Here is an 18592-nt window from a genome sequence, read left to right as displayed (position 1 = left end):
ACATTTTAGGGAGAGATAATTACAGTGCAAAATTATGAGTCCAATCCAACAAACATCTTCTAACCATCTGCTATAGTCTAGGTCTTTTGCTGGAAATGGTCATTGCACAGATAAAATAAGATGGTTCTTGCCCTGCCCTTCAGAAGTTTACAGTTTAGTTGGAAGACGAGGAACCTCTGAAGGTAGTTTCAAATATGGTATATGCTAGATAAAAATATGCACAGCAGACCAGAAGGAAAGGAGGGAAAAGGTGGAGGGAAGAGAGAGAGAGAAATGGATTTCTCTGAATATACCTTTATTTTGTGGATTTGACATTGGAAGGAAAAATATCTACACTGAGAGAAATCATTTCAAATGACTTTAGAATCCAACAGCTGGACTGAATATCACAGTAAGAAATTGTCAAAGTGTAAAACAGTACCCCCAAAAATCTTGAACTCTTTTCATTCATCAGAATGAAGATGATTGTGTTAGTATTATTGTTCTGAGACTGCTGTGTATATTGTAGAATAAAGCAAATGAGTACTTACGCTGCTGCCATTGGGAACTGGGATTATTTAATGGCAACGTTCAGATGTAAAATGGAAGAAACTAAGTAAAAACCTGTAGTCGCAAATTTAAATTGAACATTTCCATATTTATTCATGAAGCATTTTATTTATCTACTTCAAAAATCTAGAAACATTGGCTAACTCAGTAACAATGAGCAATCCTAATACCCAAACTGTGATCTCTAACTATAATTTCCACTGAAAGGAACCAGGGCTCCTTGGAGAAGTGGCTGATTTCATGTCTGAGACAAGAAAAGAACAAGATAAACCTGGAACATCTTGTCCATTGTCAGAAAAAAAAACAAAGGAAATGATAAAAAAAATATTGCAGTGGTGTTAAAAGACTTGAGTTGACCTGAAGAGATTCCCACTGACCAGAGAACAACAATCTGAGCATCGACAGGAAAACTAACTGAAATGTACTGAAACACATTACATACCTTCAAAACTACTTATAATATAAAGTTTAGAATGATATAAAAACATCATTGTCAGTTTTGGAAAATGTTAAAGAACCAACTCATTTTGAGAATTGCTAAAAGAGGAAGCTTTGTCCCTTTATTCTCTCTCTCTCTCTCTCTCTCTCTCTCTCTCTCTCTCTCTCTCTCTCTCTCTCTCTCCCTCTCCTATCTCAGATTAACATGTCAATTGAAGAGGGGAGGTTTCTCTTTATAACAGGGTTTCAGCTAAGGAACAAAGAAGCTAGGAGAACATTTTATAACCCCTCCCTTCCCCCACAAATTATCACTGGATTCTAACATCACCACCCAATACTACCTATTAAGACTTCTTGTCAATATTTCAAGCTTCAAGGTCTAAAGATCAATTTACAAGAAAAACAGAGGATAGAGAAACAAACGACAAACTACACTGCCTGGATATCATCAGCAAATCCTAAACACAGGAAACTTGACAACACGAAGGATCCATTTGCTCCAACAAATAATTGATAAAGAAAGGAAGTGGGAACCTACATATTAAAAGACCACAATATATGGACCTTATTTAGATCTTGAGTCAAATGAACTACGTAAAAGTTTTTTGGGATGATTGGGGAAAATTTATTAAATTTATTTAACAGATTTGTACACTACCCAAGGTTAAGGTTTACTGGTGTGGTAGAAGTTCACAGCGTACCGTTGTCACCTCTGGGGTGGCTGCCCAGCTCACTGAAATGCTCCCTTCGATGGTAGACACGAATAGACATTTCAAATTGGGCCCCAACAACCATGTCTCTGCCACGTCATCCTGCCACTGGCCACAGCTGACTGACCACGGGACCACACATGGCCCTGGCTGGGTCAGGCATATTAAATTTACTAATGACTATAATTTAATGATATTTAGAAATTGTATTCTTTAGCTTTGATGATGGTACCCTGGTTATGTATTTTAAAAGCCTTCTTACTTTAGAGATATTTACTCATCTATTATGGATAAAATGATATGGTGTTTGGAATGTGCTTCAGAATAATCTGCAATAGGATTTGGGGACAAAGACTAGAGAAGACAAGACTAGTCATACATTATAAATGTTGAAGCTAGTGATAGATACAGAGAAATTTTTATAATCTTCTCTATTTTGTATGTGTTTAAAATTTTTTCATAATAAAAGTTAAAAAATAATAATGAAAAAAAGCAGGGCACACACACACACACACAGGGGCCTGGGTTGGGGTAGGGAATGGGGAGTTAATGCTTAATTGGTTCTGGGTTTCTGTTTGGGGTGATGGGAAAGTTTTGGTAATGGATTGTGGTGATTGTACCACAACATTGTGAATGTAATTAACACCACTGGGCTTGTCACTAGGGTGAGATGGCTGGCATGACTGAGAACCTCCGATTCCAGTGTTTTTAGGTCTTTTGCCTTGGGCTTGCCAGAGTCCCAGTGACGTGTCTTCCCGTGTCCTGCCTGGAAGGTAGAAATCTGACTTCCTCGGTTCTGGAGACGGGTGGGAAGAGTCTGGGCTCACAGCACACAGAGTGGAAACTTTCTCCAGCTCCCGGGCTGTGCTGGAGACAGTGTCTGGAGAATAGGCCTCAGGATTCAGCAAATGGAGGGCAGAGACAGAGGCCCTGCTGTGGCAGGAGCATGTGACATTTTGGTTTGTGTGCGCGTGTGGCTTTTGTTTCTGTTTGCTTAAATTTTTTTCCCTTTAAAAATCGGAATATGTGACTGCTGACCAACATTAGAAACCCTCACAGCTGCAGATGGAATTTTCACAATCACCTTTGCAAAATATCCTATGACTAGGTTTTAATTTATTAAGCAGCCAGGGAAAAAATTAGAACAATTTGAACATCAAAAAATAATAACTATGGGTACATCAGACTTCTGGCTGACCAAGATGGCAGGGTGCCGTTCCCCCACAGAATCTCTGGACAACTAGCAAAACCTGGCAGAGCCACCTTCCTCAGAACTCCAGAAAACAGCTAAAGGATTTCAGTAACGGGGTGAGTCCCAAATCCAGGAAGTGCAGCTTTGGAAGCAGTAGGGGAAGCCCACGGTGCTCTTGCTGACCCTTCCCACCCTGCCTGGCGCCTGTGGGGCCGGCCCTGCCGCCCACTCATCCTGTGGGTCCCTGGCCTGTTCCAGAGGGAGCAGAGTCACCCCTGTGCATCCTGGGGTGTCCCTATGCTGGTCACCCTCGTCTCTGGCTCGGCCCCCCAGGACTTGCCCCACAGGCAGAAGCACCTCGCAGACAGCTAAGGTGATTTAAGACACAATTAACTCAAAGTGTCCTGCTATTTAAAAAAAAAAAAGGAAACTAGCAAGGAACATTCCTGCATTGTTGGTGGGATGGTAAAGTGAGGTAGTCACCCTATGGTGAGTCCTCAGAGTGTTCAGTACAGAATTACCGTACAGGAAGGTAATCCCACTGTTAGGTATATACCCCAAAGAATTAAAGCAGGGACTCAGGTATTTGTACACCAGTGTTCACAGCAGCGTTGTTCACTATGACTGAGAGATGGAAGCAACACAAGTGTCCATCAACAGATGAGTAGATAAACAAAATGCGGTATATACACACACTGGAATATTATTCAGCCTTAGAAAGAATGAAGTTCTGATATGTCCCGGCCCACGGGACGTTCAACGGAGGCTCCGAGTCCTGTGAGGGAAGAATGGTATGGGACAAGAGACATGAGGAATGACAGCAAGACAGGTTTCTGATCAAGCTGCAAAATTTTATTGAAGAGGCAGGGTATATATACTCTAAGGGTGGAGGGCGTGGCTAGTAAGGACAGGTGGCGATCTAGGATTGGCTGCTGCTGTTGCTAGGGTGGAAGGCAGATGTAGGGGGATGGGCGGTTGCTGTTGCTGGGGGTCTGGGATTGGTGGTAACTGTTGCTGGGGTGGATGGCCAATGGGCGGCTACTGTTTAGGCGGGAACTAGCTACTGCTTGGGCGGGAACTACTGTTACTTCCTAGAAGAAGGCTAATTATAGCTTAGGCTGTTCTTGCATCAGCCCTGGCGGCCATGTTGCATGTTACCGGTATCGCTGAAGGTGAATATTATATATGCTACCTTAATTGTCCCCAACACTGATACATGTGACAACATGGATGAACCTTGAAAACCTCATGTTGAGTGTAATAAACCAGGAAAAAAAAAGACAACTATTATATGATCTCATTGATACAGAATAATTAGAACAAGCTAATTCATAAGGTCAGTAACTAGAATATAGGCTACCAGGGGCCCAGGTGGGGGTAGGGAATGGGGAATTAATGCTTAACTGGTTCTGGGTTTCTATTTGAGGTGATGGGAAAGTTTTGGTAATGGATCGTGGTGACTGTACCACAACATTGTGAACGTAACTAACACCACTGAATTATATATGAATGTGGTTAAAAAGGGAAATCATAGGTTGTGCATATGTTACTAGAATAAAAATTTTAAAAAGCCATAGGACCCAACAAGACCCCTAATGTAACCAATGGACTATAGTTGAGTCTAATTATAATAACATTATTTCATCAATTTTAACCAAGCTACCCCACTAATGCAAATTGTTAATAAGGGAAAACTGTGTGTGAGACGGGGTATGTGAGTACTTTGTATCTTCTGCATGATTTTTCTGGTAAACCTGCAAGTTCTCTAAAAAAATTTTAAATAAATAACTGTACTTTATTAAAACAAATTAAATATATGAAAACTCAGGAGCCCTTAATGACACTCAAGAACGAGAAATGACAGAAACAATTTTGTCATCATTGGAGGTGACTGATATACCAATTTGTTACTCTAAATTAAAAATACTAAAAGGAATCAGTCAGAAAACTCCAGAATTCAGGACATTCTATAAAACAAATGACCTGACCTCTTTAGTCAATGTCATGATATAAAATGTGTACCTATGTGTGTATCTGCGTGTTTGTGTTTGTTTAAAGGGGGCGATAGTCTAGATTAAATGACAATTAACAGTATAAACCTCAATGCAAGATTTGGTTTTGATCCAGGTTTTAGGAAACATCTATAAATGAGTTTTTAGGACAAATGGAGAAATTTAAATATGAACTTTGGATGCGTCTAGGGAATTATTGTCACTTTTGTTAAATGTAGATGATCATATTGTGCTTATGTAGAAAAACATCTATTTCTTAGAGATGCATACTGAAGTATTTGAGAGTAAAGTCATGATGTAAAAATAGCATAACAAAAAAAAGTGAAAAAATAGCAAGGGATAAATAAATATAGGAAAATGTTTATAATTTTTAATCTAGATTATAGATATACGGACATTTATTGTACATTTCTTTCTACTTTCTATATGTTTCACATGTTTCATAATAAAAAGTTTTAAATGTTAAAGATAAATAAAGGAGGTAAGTACTAACATTTTATCTCTTCAGCTAACATAAGCTTGAATTCCCTCTTGGCTGTATTTATTCTATATTTCACAATTAGAATGTAATCACATTGTAAATCAAGAGAAACAACTTGGAAAACCAATAACTAGATTACAATGCATTGCAGGAAACAAACATAACTTTAATAACACATGCTGCTTTCTGATTTAAAAAAAAAAAAATGAACTTGGTTACCCACATTATTCAGCCTAGTGACTTGGTGCTTTCAAAAATATCTAACTCACCTAAAGAATGAAAATGTGTTTTAGTTTCTTGGCTACTCAAGCAAACACCCTGAAATGGTCACGTTAAACAAGGGGAAAACAAAGTCCAAATCAAGGCATCAACATGGCGATGCTTTCTTCTCTGAGACTGGCCTTCTGGAGCTGACTGCTGGTGATCCTTTGTCCTTAGCTTGTCACGTGGCAACGCACAAGACAGCATCTCCTGGTCTCTCCTTTCTCTCCTGCATTCTGTTGATGTTCAACTTCTGGCTGCTCCCTTGGTGGCTCTCTTTCTCTGTCTGAATTTCTTGCCATGTATAAAGGACCCCAGTAATAGGATTAAGGCCCATCCTGATTGAGGTGGGTCAACCCTTAACTGAAGTAAACTCATCAAAAAGTCCTACTTACAATGGGCTCACACCCACAGGAATGGATTCAGCGTAAGAACTTGATCTTCTGGGGTACAGAGAGCTCTAAATCATCACAGTAAAGATAATGAATACTATGTATCTTAGATTGTGAATTTCTAAAGATGAGTTTTAAAAGTGATTTATTAATGGAAAACCAGTGCAGAAAGTGTGTGATCTGCTAAGATACTTTGAAGAGGACAACTCTCATCTTGATGCTGAACCTCATGTATATGTCTTAAAAATCCAACCCAGTTATGCCTTGTATTTTCATACCACCTTCTTTCATCTTCAAACTTCATTCAGAGCATAGCATAAATGATTACTGAATATAAAGATACAAGGTGACAGACTATTCTGGAGGTTTTAAAATTAATTCTTGTGCTACACATACTTCTAAACAAACCATTTATTTTATTCATTCATTTTCCAAGATCATTATAAACAATCACTCTAGATTCACTTTCACCATAAAGAGCCACAGTTTTTCAGCCGTTCTTTAGAGGTTCATATTAGGTGTGGCCGCAAAGAGTATAAAATACAATATAAGCAGCTTTAGTCTTTTTCTTCCAGGGTCACCTTACTAGCAAGGCAGCCTTTCATCTGTTCCATATGAAGGTAAGCAGAGGCAAATATCCTCTCAAGAGAATGTTTGTAAGTCTAATGTCATCCACCTGCTGGTCTCTGGGCTCTGCCCTTCCCTCCCTCCCTCTCTCTCTTCTTAGTAGTGGAGCTGCACCTCCCTCCTTAAAACCAGGAGAGCACCCAGCACAGACGGCTCAGATAGGCAGGTGATGCCTTCAGTCCCATCTCTGCTGGCGTTTGGATGACAAGACTCTGTCTAGTCACCTGCTGAGGCTGTCACTTCAAAGCCACTGCTTACAGGGACCTCCACAAGGTGTACAGAGCAATTGGTTTTTTAATCCCTCAACAGCTCCATGTTCTGAGCTCTCTGTGTGTGAGCTGTTTGGTTCTTGAGCTGGCAGCTGCAGCAGGAGCTTCCTGATCCTGCAGGTTCCCTCCTGATCAGGGCGAGATCAGCAGTTCTTTTGACAGCCCAGTTCTCTGTGGGCTTTGAAGGCTATTTCTGGAAGATTAGCCTAGAATCTGTTTCTTCATGTCTCTAAACAATTCTGTAATCACTTCTGTGTACACTAGCTAGAGAAGATTCTGTTCATAGTCTACCACTAAACCCTGACCAATTCAGAGGTTTCTAATTTTGTGAAATAAAATTTTATTTGAAACCTCAACATAGAAAATGGATAAAAGCAGTGTTACTCTCTATTTGGTTAGTGGGTGGGCGGGACCACAGCACATTTGTCCCCTCGCCCTCCATTCCACCACACCAGCAAGTTTCCTGAGATGTCTTTGGGGAACCCAGAACATGATTTGAAAGTCAATGAACATACTCACCATTAATTATTAAACACATGCATCAAGTTTTAGCAACTGCAATAATAAGATATGGTGTTCCCTGGGTGTGCACACATAAGACATGTCAGAGAGAAAAAAGAGCTGGTTTTCACCGGTCTCCAAGTACCCAGCCTGGGCTGTGATCACTATCAGTGTAGCATGAAGGTGGAGCTGGAAGGAATCTGTGTCCTGCCCACAGTGCACCCACTACCATTTCCTGTTAGATTTGTGGCTTGGTTCTTCTTTGAAGAACCCTCCATTGCTTGTGATTCTGCCTCTCAGAATAGTTTCTGCTCAGAAAGAAAATGTCCCCTCCAACCCTGGGTCCTCTCCTGCAGAGCTGCCTTCACATCAGAATCATTTCCTGTATTTAAACGTGATTCAGCTCTGTCTTAGGCACCAGTTTTGCCAATGTCCCTGTCCAGACTGCCATATTAACAGCTGCAGGGAAGCTCATCCTTTCTGTGTCTCACTGGGCATCCTGGTGAGCCCACCTGGCCATCCATCCATTGTCTGCCCAGGCAAAAGGCTGCACCTTTCTCCTAGGACCTGGGGGACTATAAACTTCCTGTGACTTGGCAAACTCCACATCGGGCATGCTCCAGTCCAGTGTGCCTTTTCACCCTGCTTGACTGAATGTTAAGGTTTTCCTCCATTCTTACCCTAGCGGCCTAGAAGGAAACTCATCAGAACCAGTTCTAAGCATCCCTGCTTCATTTCTGCAGGATCCTGCCCTAGATATGCTTCACGTAAGAGGACTGCCCCCCACCCCACCAAATGCCTGCAGTCTCCAAAATACTTATATCAAATTTTACTTTCTGTGCCACTTCGGATGTATTATGTCCCCCCAAAAGCCATGCTCTTTGATGCAATCTTGTGGGGGCAGACGTATTAGTGTTGATTAGGTTGGAACCTTTGGATTAGGTTGTTTCCACGGAGATGTGACCACTCAACTGTAGGTGATAACTCTGATTAGATAATTTCCATGGAGGCGTGGCCCCGCCCATTCAGCATGGGCCTTGATTAGTTTAGTAGAGCACTATGAAAGAGCTCAGACAGAAGGAGTGTGCTGCAGCTGAGACAGACATTTTGAAGACAGCCATTGAAAGCTGACATTTTAGAAAACTCCATTTTGAAACGCAACCTGGGAGCAAGCAGATGCCAGCTACATGACTTCCCAGCCAACGGGTTTTCCGGATGCCAATGGCCTTTCTCCAGTGAAGGTATCCTATTGTTGATGCCTTATCTTGGACACTTTACGGCCATAAGACTGTAATGTGTAACTAAATAAACCCCCTTTATAAAAGCCAATCCATCTCTGGGGTTTTGCAAAACGGCAGCATTAGCAAACCAGAACACTTTCCAACAGGCAATCCCAGCCTTGTCACACCAGCTGGCTGTGGCATCATTGATCCAGTCCCCAAAAGCATCATGTCTCAAGGTCTTGGGTTTGGGGCAGGTGAGAAATAAGGTCTCCCTCTGCTTTAAGAGACTACAGCTCCAATTTAATCAAATATACATGATAGACATAAGCGAGGTGTTTTTTTAATATATCTTGGTTGATTGTTCATTGATTCTCTGAAATAGACTCTATAGTTTAAGGATGCAGATACCTAGAAAGTCATTGGTCCTGGTTGGGACGGTTTGTACCTAAATTTTAAAGAAGTACATTAATTATCTGGCAGGTGAAGATTTGCCATACATAAATCACTGCACTGGGTACTGAATGGCCTTGTAAGAGAGGGAAGGTAATTCTTTTGCTCCTGGATGGAAGGCAAAAGTAAAAATGGTAGTTGCAAAGTCATTTGAGGTTTAAAAAAGATAGAAATGGGGGTTCACTTTCAAGGAGCATATCTTACTAAAACAAGTGGGTATCTATGCTGAAAATGAGGGATTAAAATCTTAAAGTAAGTGAAAAAGACATCGAGACATTTGAAAAATAAAGGCATTAGACCAATGCTTGATTTAATGTACTTTAAAGCGTACATTTAAAAAAATAACAAAATTATTTTATATATTAGAGAGTATGAATGTAGCAGTAAAATTTTTCTTGACCATGTATTTTCACAAATACATTTTCACATATAAAGCATAAGTTATCAAGTAAATTCTTTTACTTAGCCAGCCAACTGAAACAAAATCCTAAGCTCTATGAAAATTAAATAACTTTCTAGCAGTGAAAATCTAATGAAAATCTCATTCTTTGATTTTCAGCAATATCTACCATGCTGTTTTACAGTCTCTGCTTTAAACTTTTCGGAACACCCATGTTGCATTTATATATTTTCATCTGCCTTCCAAGCTGATGGTTACTTACTGCCCCGACTTTTTCTTCCCTCTTGAAGGCTGATATTCATCAGTTATTCAGTGGTTTTCATGACCAGCTGTGTCTGCTGGGCCGGCAGGAAGGCCCACGATGCCTGGGTACCATTAGCGAGACAGATGGAACTTCCAGCACTCATCGGGGGGCAAAGCAGCAGCTCTCCAAGGGAGACATAGCTTTACCCTCCCAGTATACTTCTCCCACATGCTTCCTCCTATTTGTAAAGGTCCTCAGTGCAACACTGTCTTACTCTCCAGATCTCTTTCCTGCTCTCTGGATTCCATTTGAGCTCACTGCTAAGAAATAGATCTAAGTGATAATAATAACAACTACAACAATAGCAAAACGTGCAGGGCATTATCTCTCTGCCAAGACTGTTCTATGTACTTAACTTACATTCATTCCTTTAATCCCCTTGTGAGGTAGGTAAAATTATTATAAATTTCTTGGGCACAGAAAGGTTAGATGATGTGCTAAAGGTCACAGAAGTAAGTAGCAAACCCAGGACTGGAGCTAGAGCACCTGCCGCACAGCCCGTCCTCTTCACCACCACCCCAGGCTGCCTCCACACGAAGGGCATCTTAAATATGCAATTTTAAAAAAATCAAGCAGCTTTTTTGTTGTTTAATGGCTAGTATCATCTTGCACCCATCCCGTATATAAGCATTTACATAAAATCAATGGAAGTAAAAGACCCAGAGAATCATGAGTGAAAATTTGCATTTCTCATGAAAAATTAAAAAAGAGATTTGGGTTCCCTTTAAGAAGTTTCCATAAATAGGTCTGTTTTAGGTTCCTTGCCTGCTCAAGCAAATACCATGGAATGGGCTGGTTTAAACAATGGGAATTTAATATCTCACAGTTTTGAGGCTAGGAAAAAGCCCAAAGCCAGCATCAGCAAAGCCACGCTTTCTCACAAAGGCTGTAGCATTCCCGGGCCGGCTGCCTGCGATCCTAGGTCCCGGGCTCCTCTGTCATACGGCAAAGCACATGGCGGCCTCTCCTGGCCTCTCCATTCTCTTCCGGGTCCCACTGATGTTCAGCTTCCAGCTGCTCCCTCTGTGACTTTCTCTCTCCATCTGAATTTCATTCTGCTTATAAAAGACTTCAGTAATAGGATTAAGACTCATCGTGATGGAGGTGGGATACACTTTAACTGAAGAAACCTCATCGAAAAGTCCTACTTACAATGGGTTTATACCCACAGAAATGGATTACATTTAAGAACGTGTTTGTCTGGAGGTACACAGCTCCCAGCCATCATGAGGCCTAATTAAGCAAGCTCTTGACAGTGCCTTACTGGGGTTCCAAGAGCCCAGGGTTTGCAAGTGTGGTCAGGATCCACTCCATGCACCCCGAGGCTGAAACCACCCAGAGGCAGGCTCCTGCCTCATTCCCCTGCTCTGCAGGCAGCCGGGCCAGCTGTCCCTTCCACACCCCGCGTGTGCTTCACCACACCCAGAGGCAGGCAGCTGCTGAGGGAGAGTGAAGGCAGCGTTCCAGTTACACTGACACTTCAGTTCATAAGAGACACCTCTTCAGGCTCTTAAATTCTATTAGGTCAAATTAGGTGGTTAGCATTAAAAACTCTTAAAGCTGGGCCCTTCTTGTAGGCATCTAATGTTCCCCACCGTGTCCAGCTTCACAGTGCCTGAATATGGGATTAAGTCTGAGCAGCTGCATCCAGTTTTGGAAGAGGGAGAAAGAGGAGCTCTGCTTCTCTGGAATTCCAGGGTCTTCTGGAAGCAGGTGACTACAGCTAAACGTTTAGTCTTATCCATGACACCTTACTGACACATTTAAGTCAAACTATGAATAGGGTTTTCTTAGAGTTAAATATTTTGAATAAAGTCCTTTGCTACAAACAGGCTCATATGCTCAGACCCCAGAGTAACTAGAGTTCTTTCCGACATTCAGTTTTCCTGAAGATCAAGACTCTGAAAGAACAGGCAGGACCTCTGCTTCATCTCTCTCTGGCTTGACTTTTTTCGCAGGCATCAAGTAAAGAAGATTTTTCCAGAATCTTGAGTCATAAGAAAGATACTGATCAGATTTCCACTTCAAAACTCTGTGAGACTTCAAAAGTTCCAGTGATTGGGGCAAGAATGTGAAGTTACTAACAGGAGTAAATTCAATTAAGATTATTTTAATTTTTCTTTCCACCAGTGCTTCATGGAGTCCGCTTTCAAGTTCATACCTGACTTCATTAGACATGTAATTTTCACTTAGGACAATTATTAGTCTTCGGCTTTTCTCTATCAAGGAATGGATTTCATCAACAACAGCTGAAAATTCAAGATGTAGAATATTAATTTAAGAGAACAGAAAGCACTGACGTGAAATTAAAATTTTGTGATCTTATTTCCTTTTATGAAACTCTTAGTTTCACTAATAAGTTTTTCTTTAGGACAAACCACTTTTTCTCAATTTTATGCACCTATTAAAAACCATAATCTAGTTAACAATAATAATGACTACTTACTCTGTGCCACACACTTTTCTAAATGTTTTCTGCACATTAATCCATTTCATCATCATAACAACCCCATGAAGCAGATACTTTTAATGCCCCCATTTTACAGATGAGGAAGCCAAAGCACAGAGTGGTTACGTAACTTGCCTAGAGTCACAAAGCTAGTAAATGATGGAACCAGAATGAGGTAAGGCCAAGCAGCAAAGCACTCAGTGACAATAGGCCCCTTAGATACAAAGAACTGACACAAAAATATCAATGTTGTATCATACGACAATTTGGTATACTATTCCTTTTGAGAAATTGTGTATTGTTAAATAGTAGTATGTATCCCCTTCTAATTTGTAGTATGGGGGCAGGGGAACACAACTATTTCTTATTTACTGCTACATCGTCAATACCTGGTTCATAATTGGTACATGGATGGCACTCAGTAAAGGCTGGATGACTGAATGAATGATGGTAACATGAAGACATTTAAAAATTTTTTATTAACATCAGCATCCAAAATAATCTGACACCAGATTTCAAACGCTTGCTCTGCAAGACTTCAGAGAAAATATGGAAATGTTACTGAATTTCTGATTCTAAGAGGAATTTGCTTCATTGTATGCGTATGGGCATTAGCATTCGTATATCAATAAAAAATTTAATTTCACAACTAAAATCTGATGTGAATCACCAATTCCCTCTTACTTCTCCTTTTCCCAACTCTCCTATTTTCTATTTCAATTATCTTACTAGACAACATGATATAGAAAAACATTTTAAGGAAAGAATTAACCTGTGTTTGTAGATCAAAGGATCCCATATTAAATTAGGAACTGGTTCCGCCATACAATATACTGCTCAAAGAGTTAGTCCTACTTGCTGGGGGCACTTCTAGATAGAAGCCTCCTGATAATGCCAATCTGGGACCAGCTTCTGAAAGTGGGACACCCACTCCCTTTCTGCGAAGTTTCAGAGAGCTGTGACACTGAACGGACCGACCGGTTCCCAGGGAGGAGAGCAGAGGCACCGTCAGCAGCTTGCTCTCTCAGGACTGGTTACACTGAATCCGGTGGCAAATTTGTTTGAAAGCGCTTTGTTCTTTTGTTTTAAAAGAAAACAGGTAGCCTATTCATCTATTAAAATGGTAAAAATCTCCACTAGTTTTCTATCTGGAATTCCCCTTCTTACCTCCTCCAGGCACTACATCCCTTTCAAATATGCATAATTTATACCCAAAATGTTTCTCCAACACCCTGGGCAAAATCTCCACAGCAAAGGTGTGCTCCTCTCCGTGGTCAGGTCCACACTCTTTCAGGTAAGACACAAAAGCGTCATAGATTTTTCCATCTAGGAGGTAAGATTTGACTCTTAATTAGTGTGGAAATAAAAGTTTACTTAAGCACAAATGTCAGTGAAAGTCATGAGCAATGTGTATAGAATAGTTGGGCAAAAAAAAAAGTTAAACACAGCATCAGGAAACCTCCCATGCTGATCTAGCAACCACTTAGCAGGTGTTTTTTTAAGCATCTACTTCAAGGCTCCCAGAGTTTGACACCACAGAGGGCTAGAGAGATACATGACAGTGATCAGGGCACTATGAGAACTCTAAAGACAATAGAAGACCAAGGAGCCCAAATATGCCCTTGTTCCGGGATTTAAAGCAAATCTCACCTTGGTTTACATGCATCACCGAATTCTGCCACCACCCCAATTTCTACCCTCAGAAGCACCCATTGGAAAGTGAAGACAGAAACAAAGCTGAGAGTTTACAGTAGAACATGGGAAGAAACAAGAGGCTATTGGAAGGATGGGCTACAGAAACAAGTGCTATGATATATTAAAATATTAGCAATACAAGATGCCAATAGCAAACCCTCTAGTCGGTTCAAAGGTTGTCACTAATGATAACATCTGCTCCTGCGTTATTCAGGATAATAGACCAGAATTCAGATGGCTTAAGGGACAAATTCAGAAGGATTGTGTTTTCTAAATAGCAAAGACCATATTTGGTTACATACGGATATTAGTTAACTGGATAACTAAAAATTTAACATTTCTGTCTCCCAACTTTATCCAATCTATTTGAGAAGACAAAAGCACACAAACACAACTTGGAGAGGTTACAAACAATGCCACAGTAGATGCAAAATAGCGTGACACAAACATAGACAAATAAAACTTACAAAACCTGGTCAGAGAATGAGTGAACTCGATGGAGATACTTTCTGGAAGAAGGAAATTTTCAGTCAAATCTTAAAATAATACAACTGATGGTAATAACAAATGGTAGAGGAAGAAGAAGTGGTAGGGAAAGGATCTACCCTCATCGCATGGCAATCATTTGGATGGGAGTGGACTTGACTCATACTTGGGTATCCTACTGGGATTAATGATTTTGTTACTGAGTTGAAGGTACATATTATTGCAACCTTTGTTAAAATCTAATAGGCTGAGACCATTCTTGGTCCATGTTCTTTATGGTGTCAGGCATCCTTTATGCTCAACGGCTATGTGCTACGTCCCTCCTAGTCAAGCCCACCCCAATGTCCCAACAGCTTCCAGGTTCACCAAACAAAACCTTCTGTTTCTGGAAAACAAGCGTCTTCAATTCTACACAAAGCACTCTGGTTCAGCAGTTTGATATGGAACCTACTGTTTATTTAAAGCAATTGCTTTGCAGAAATGCATGCATATCAAAGGTGGGGAAATCTGGTAAAAATAGATCAAGTTAATAGCTTAATCAGTATGGATCCTTTGATAAGTCGATTAGATGGCTGTGAAATATAACTACTTAATGGTTTAAGTAAAAGCTAGTGCCCTTGTTGGTATCCTCATTATGTAAGTGAGGCAAACAGACATCAAGATATAAGGCAAATAAATGAACACACCTGAAAAAATATATTTGTCTTACAATCAGGATGTAACCGATTATAATAAACTGTGGAAACAACTCAGTCATATATGATTATATGTTATTGTGATGTAGCTTTGCTCTTACCCATGGAAAACTAGATTTTCAACTATTAAGTAGCTTTCAAATTCCTTATTTTAAACAATCATCTTCATGGTTTAGCACATCTGCTAATTTACATTACAATTCATTTTAAACACAGATAATGAATGGTAACTTTGATAATTGAAGAGGTAAAGCACTCAAGACAAGGATTTTGAAAGCTAATGGCAACTCTTCTGTGTTCTGCATACATGAATCTATCATGTGTATAGATACTGAGGATAAAAGGATCAGGGCAGTGCTTCTCAAACCATGTGGAGTGAAGGACCATGTTTTTATTTTGTGTGTTTGTTTTTATGTCCAATTCTTCATGAACACATTTGTGAGTTTCAGCAATACCAAACTGCTATAAATTTTTAAATTTTTGTACTTATCTCTCATTTTCTGTCATCAGCCTGTGAAACATACTTTGAGTAGAGCTGATTTAGAGTAGATTTCTAAATGTTCTGTTCACTGCCAAAATGAGAGGTTAAAAAAATGTGAATTTAAAAAATTACTGTAAATCAAGTCAAACACAACTGGAGAGGAGAAGAAGCTTAGTTAGAATCAGAAAAAGAGGAATGAAGGCATGTCATCCCAACATACATAAGCAAAAAAAAAAAAAAACCCACTTGGAAAACATCAAGAAAAGACCTTCCTGTTTGTTGCAGCATCTTTCTCCATAAAAAAATCACACAAACATGCAGGCTCAAAGCTAATTTTATATTATTAAATTAACATCTTTAAACCTAAAAAATGAATCTACAAAAATCTCCAAGAAAAAAAGAGAATTCCTTTATAACTTAATGTTGAAAGGGACTTTCTACTTATGACCCCAAATACAGAAACTATAAAAGATAAATTTGGCTACATAAAAAAATCTTCCCCATAGCACCCACTATTAGCAAAGTAAGTCAAAAGACCAATGACAAAGAGGGAGCAATGATTACATTTCATATCACAGAAAATAAGCAACCTTATTTACATGTTGTAAATAATTCCTAGTAATAAACAAGCAAAACAAAATGACCAAGAACCCAATAGAAAATGGGGAAAGGATAAGAATGGATGCTTTGGGAAAGATAATACAAATTGGTCATGAGCAAATGAAAAGTTTCCCACCCTCTTGCATAGTAAGTTAAATGCAAATTAAAACTACACTGAGATATAATTTTTCACCTGTCAGATTGGCAAAAATCCAAAAGATGATAAAATATTTTGTGGGAGTCAATCTATAGTCCCAACTATTGAAGGTAGTAGTATAAATAGATATTGTAGTATAGACATATTATTGTTATATAATGGCACAACATGAGCCTCATTTCGAGCCAGAGAATGAATTGACCTCAGCTCTACATTTTTCTATAGGGTCAAATTGGCAGTATCTTGCAAAATAACAACTGCATCTGCCCTTTGAATTTCCATCAATTCCACTTTGAAGAATTTTCCCTTCATATGTTCTGTACATACATGAAACAATGAACGTACAAATCTATCCATCACAGTATTTCTGTAATAACAAAACATTGAGAACAACTCAAACGTCCATCAAAAGGAGACTAAATAAACAGTGGCAGGTCCACATAGATAAAACACTATGCAACCCTAAAATATGAGGAACTTCTTTACAAACTAATATGGAAACATATCCAAGGTATACTAAAACAGAGCTCCTAATAGTGTACATAATATGCCAAGATTATTCTAGTGGGGAGTGAAATAAGAATCAACACTAATATTTGCTTGGATATGCTAATTATTGGAGAGTGGGAGGGAGACTTTCCACTGGATAATTTATTAGGTGTTTTGAGCTTTTCTTTACTCAAAAAAAAAGAAAAAGTGCTGTTTAATTTTTTAAAATTCATTAATTATATTAAAGAACATTGAGGACTTCTAGTTACCTTTGTAAACAGGGAAACTGAGGCATGACATCACCAAATAGAAACAGTAGTAGATGAAAAGTGGAAGGTTGAAGAGACTGGAACCGAGAGCATTTGGCTTCTAGCTCAGGGTTCTTGCCAGTATATCACATGGCCTCTTTTGCCAGGCTAAAACAATAAATAACAATATGATCGAATTCCATTTAAAAGAGATTTATTGGATGTATGCACCACGTAAGGGACCCAGAGGGTGTATGTGGAAGAGTATTCAGATATACAGTTCCTGAGATCAAGCATCTTAATGCATTTAGGAGGACACAGCATACGTACAAGAAACAATTAGAAAATTTTTGACAACACATAAAGTTAAGTGCAAGAAAAGATGTCACAAACAATGTTCACAACAGATGGTACATGCAGAGCAATTTTTTCCATGGAAAACATCTACCAAACATGAAGTCAACAACATAACCAAAACAAGAGGAAAATTAATGTTTCTGTATTTGATCTCTAACTAAAAGCCTAAGATAATAAATCCCAGCATTATGGTATCTATTACCTGTTAATGTTTCATCTCTTCCAATTAAGTGTCTATAAAATAAAACCAAGTCAACTCTATACATGACACACATCGTCACTAAGCACACAACTGCCACCAAGACCAAAGCAGATATTATCATTCCTCTAGTGAAGATGTGGCCTGGGATGTCACCCATATCTTCTAGAAAAGAAACAGAAAATGAAAATAATCAATCAAAAAATTTGACCAGTGTCTTCCACTGCCATGTTGCCATAGCCAGCTGTTACCTTTAATAACTAATCCAGTTGTCTACTCAAGAGCTTACACATTCCATTGAGTTATTCCACATCTCTAACTTTAGTCTTAAGTAGTGATCATTCTACTCAACCTTTTAAAGAATAAAGATGTGTACAGGGATTGCCAGGGTCCTGAACGGAAAATATTTTAATGTATTCTATCCCTGCTGAGGAAATTGGGTCTCTGGAGTGATAAGATACTGGGCTGAAATACAAAGGGATTAAAAAAATAAAACTCAGCTAGCGATTTGAGGACATAAATAGAGGCTCCTTGTCTTGAGAGAGAGAGCTCAGGTTGTCTGGGTTTCTAGCCTGATGGAATCACTTCTTTTATACCTTAGGGTAAGTCACTTAACTCTCATCTGTAAAATGAAGATAATAATAGTCTCTGCTTCATTTATAGGTTTTCTCTTTGGGATGAGATCACCTGAGAGATTACACATAAAGCAAACATAGCCCTTGGCATGCAGCTTTCAGAATTTTGGTATGTATATGTTTATATACATGCTAAATTTTTAGTATATATATTTTAGTACATATATTTATATTATATACTTAATATTTATATCTATAAACTATAAATTATATATATTTAATATTTATATATATATATACACATATATATAAAAGTTCCCCTTGGGGAAAAAATCACATTTCCTGGATTGAT

General features: G+C 39.1%; 1 protein-coding gene across 10 annotated transcripts in view; it reads right to left on the bottom strand.

The window, feature by feature from the left end:
• Window positions 1–10382: 10382 nt before the first annotated feature.
• Window positions 10383–18592, bottom strand: part of IL18R1 (interleukin 18 receptor 1) — a 35714-nt gene continuing 27504 nt past the window's right edge. For 8 of the 10 annotated variants that reach the window (XM_037806746.1, XM_037806745.1, XM_037806748.1 and 5 more), the window contains 3 exons: window positions 17669–17830; window positions 13426–13584; window positions 10383–12058 (listed from right to left, as the gene is read on the bottom strand). In XM_037806746.1, coding sequence (XP_037662674.1) covers window positions 11703–12058; window positions 13426–13584; window positions 17669–17830 — 677 coding nt within the window. In that variant the 3' untranslated portion in view covers window positions 10383–11702. The remainder of the gene's footprint in view (window positions 12059–13425; window positions 13585–17668; window positions 17831–18592) is intronic. The other 2 variants (XM_037806749.1, XM_037806750.1) reach the window with 2 other exon arrangements.

This window comes from Choloepus didactylus, chromosome 17 (assembly GCF_015220235.1).
Source record: "Choloepus didactylus isolate mChoDid1 chromosome 17, mChoDid1.pri, whole genome shotgun sequence".
Classification (NCBI taxonomy): domain Eukaryota; kingdom Metazoa; phylum Chordata; class Mammalia; order Pilosa; family Megalonychidae; genus Choloepus; species Choloepus didactylus.
Note: the sequence above shows the minus strand (reverse complement) of the source record. Positions and strands in the feature narration are given on the sequence as shown.